General features: G+C 60.8%; 1 protein-coding gene across 1 annotated transcript in view; it reads left to right on the top strand.

Annotated features, from left to right (window-relative positions):
- NCAN (neurocan) overlaps positions 1–706 on the top strand; it is an 8,008-nt gene that overhangs the window by 5,420 nt on the left and 1,882 nt on the right. Inside the window, exon 7 of the mRNA XM_009995079.1 lies at positions 12–309. Coding sequence (XP_009993381.1) covers positions 12–309 — 298 coding nt within the window. The remainder of the gene's footprint in view (positions 1–11; positions 310–706) is intronic.

Genomic DNA, 706 nt, shown 5'->3' with positions numbered 1-706 from the left:
CCAGCCACCAGGATGCCCCACCAGCTCCCAGTGAGGAGGACACCTCCGGAGCGGGAAGGAGGGACCAGCCCCCTGCATCCCCCAGCTCAGCCCCCCACAGCCCCCCACTGTCCCCCACTGCCCCCCACCCAGAGGTCCTAGAGGGGCAAGAGTCCCTGAGTGCAGAGCCACTCTTTGAGCCCTCCTTGGTGGCAGAGCTGGGGGGCCCAGGGGGGTCCCAGCTGCTGGATGCCAACAGTGGGAGCGGCGAAGAGCTGGAGGAGCCAGAGCTGGTGGCCTGGATGGACACTGGCAATGCCAGCCAGCATGGTGAGCACTGGGGGAACCCAGAGTGATGGGCACAGGGAGGAACGGGCTGGGGGCAGCAGGACCTAGAGACTGACCCCCCAGGCCAGCAGGGCACGGTTTGCTAGAGAATTCTCTTTTTACCCAAATCAATTTACTCACTGGGGAGTTCCCAGCGACCACGATGGGCTGGGAGCAGATCCTGGGTTTTTTGAAGGGAGCTGAGCAGTTACTGGGAGGCAGGGAAACATCCTCTTAAATATTTAATAGACACAGTTGTTAATAATAGCTGGAGAGGTGGCTGCTGGTGGGGGACACTCAGCACAGGCAGCCTGGCCAGGCTGGCAAACTGGTGACAAAGACATTGAGAAGTGTAGGGCCAGGGTGGGTGGAAAAACGCCCTGTGGTTAATGCACGGCAG

The sequence above is a fragment of the Chaetura pelagica genome, unplaced genomic scaffold (genome assembly GCF_000747805.2).
Source record: "Chaetura pelagica isolate M959 unplaced genomic scaffold, ChaPel_1.0 scaffold463, whole genome shotgun sequence".
Taxonomy (NCBI): Eukaryota; Metazoa; Chordata; class Aves; order Apodiformes; family Apodidae; genus Chaetura; species Chaetura pelagica.
Note: the sequence above shows the minus strand (reverse complement) of the source record. Positions and strands in the feature narration are given on the sequence as shown.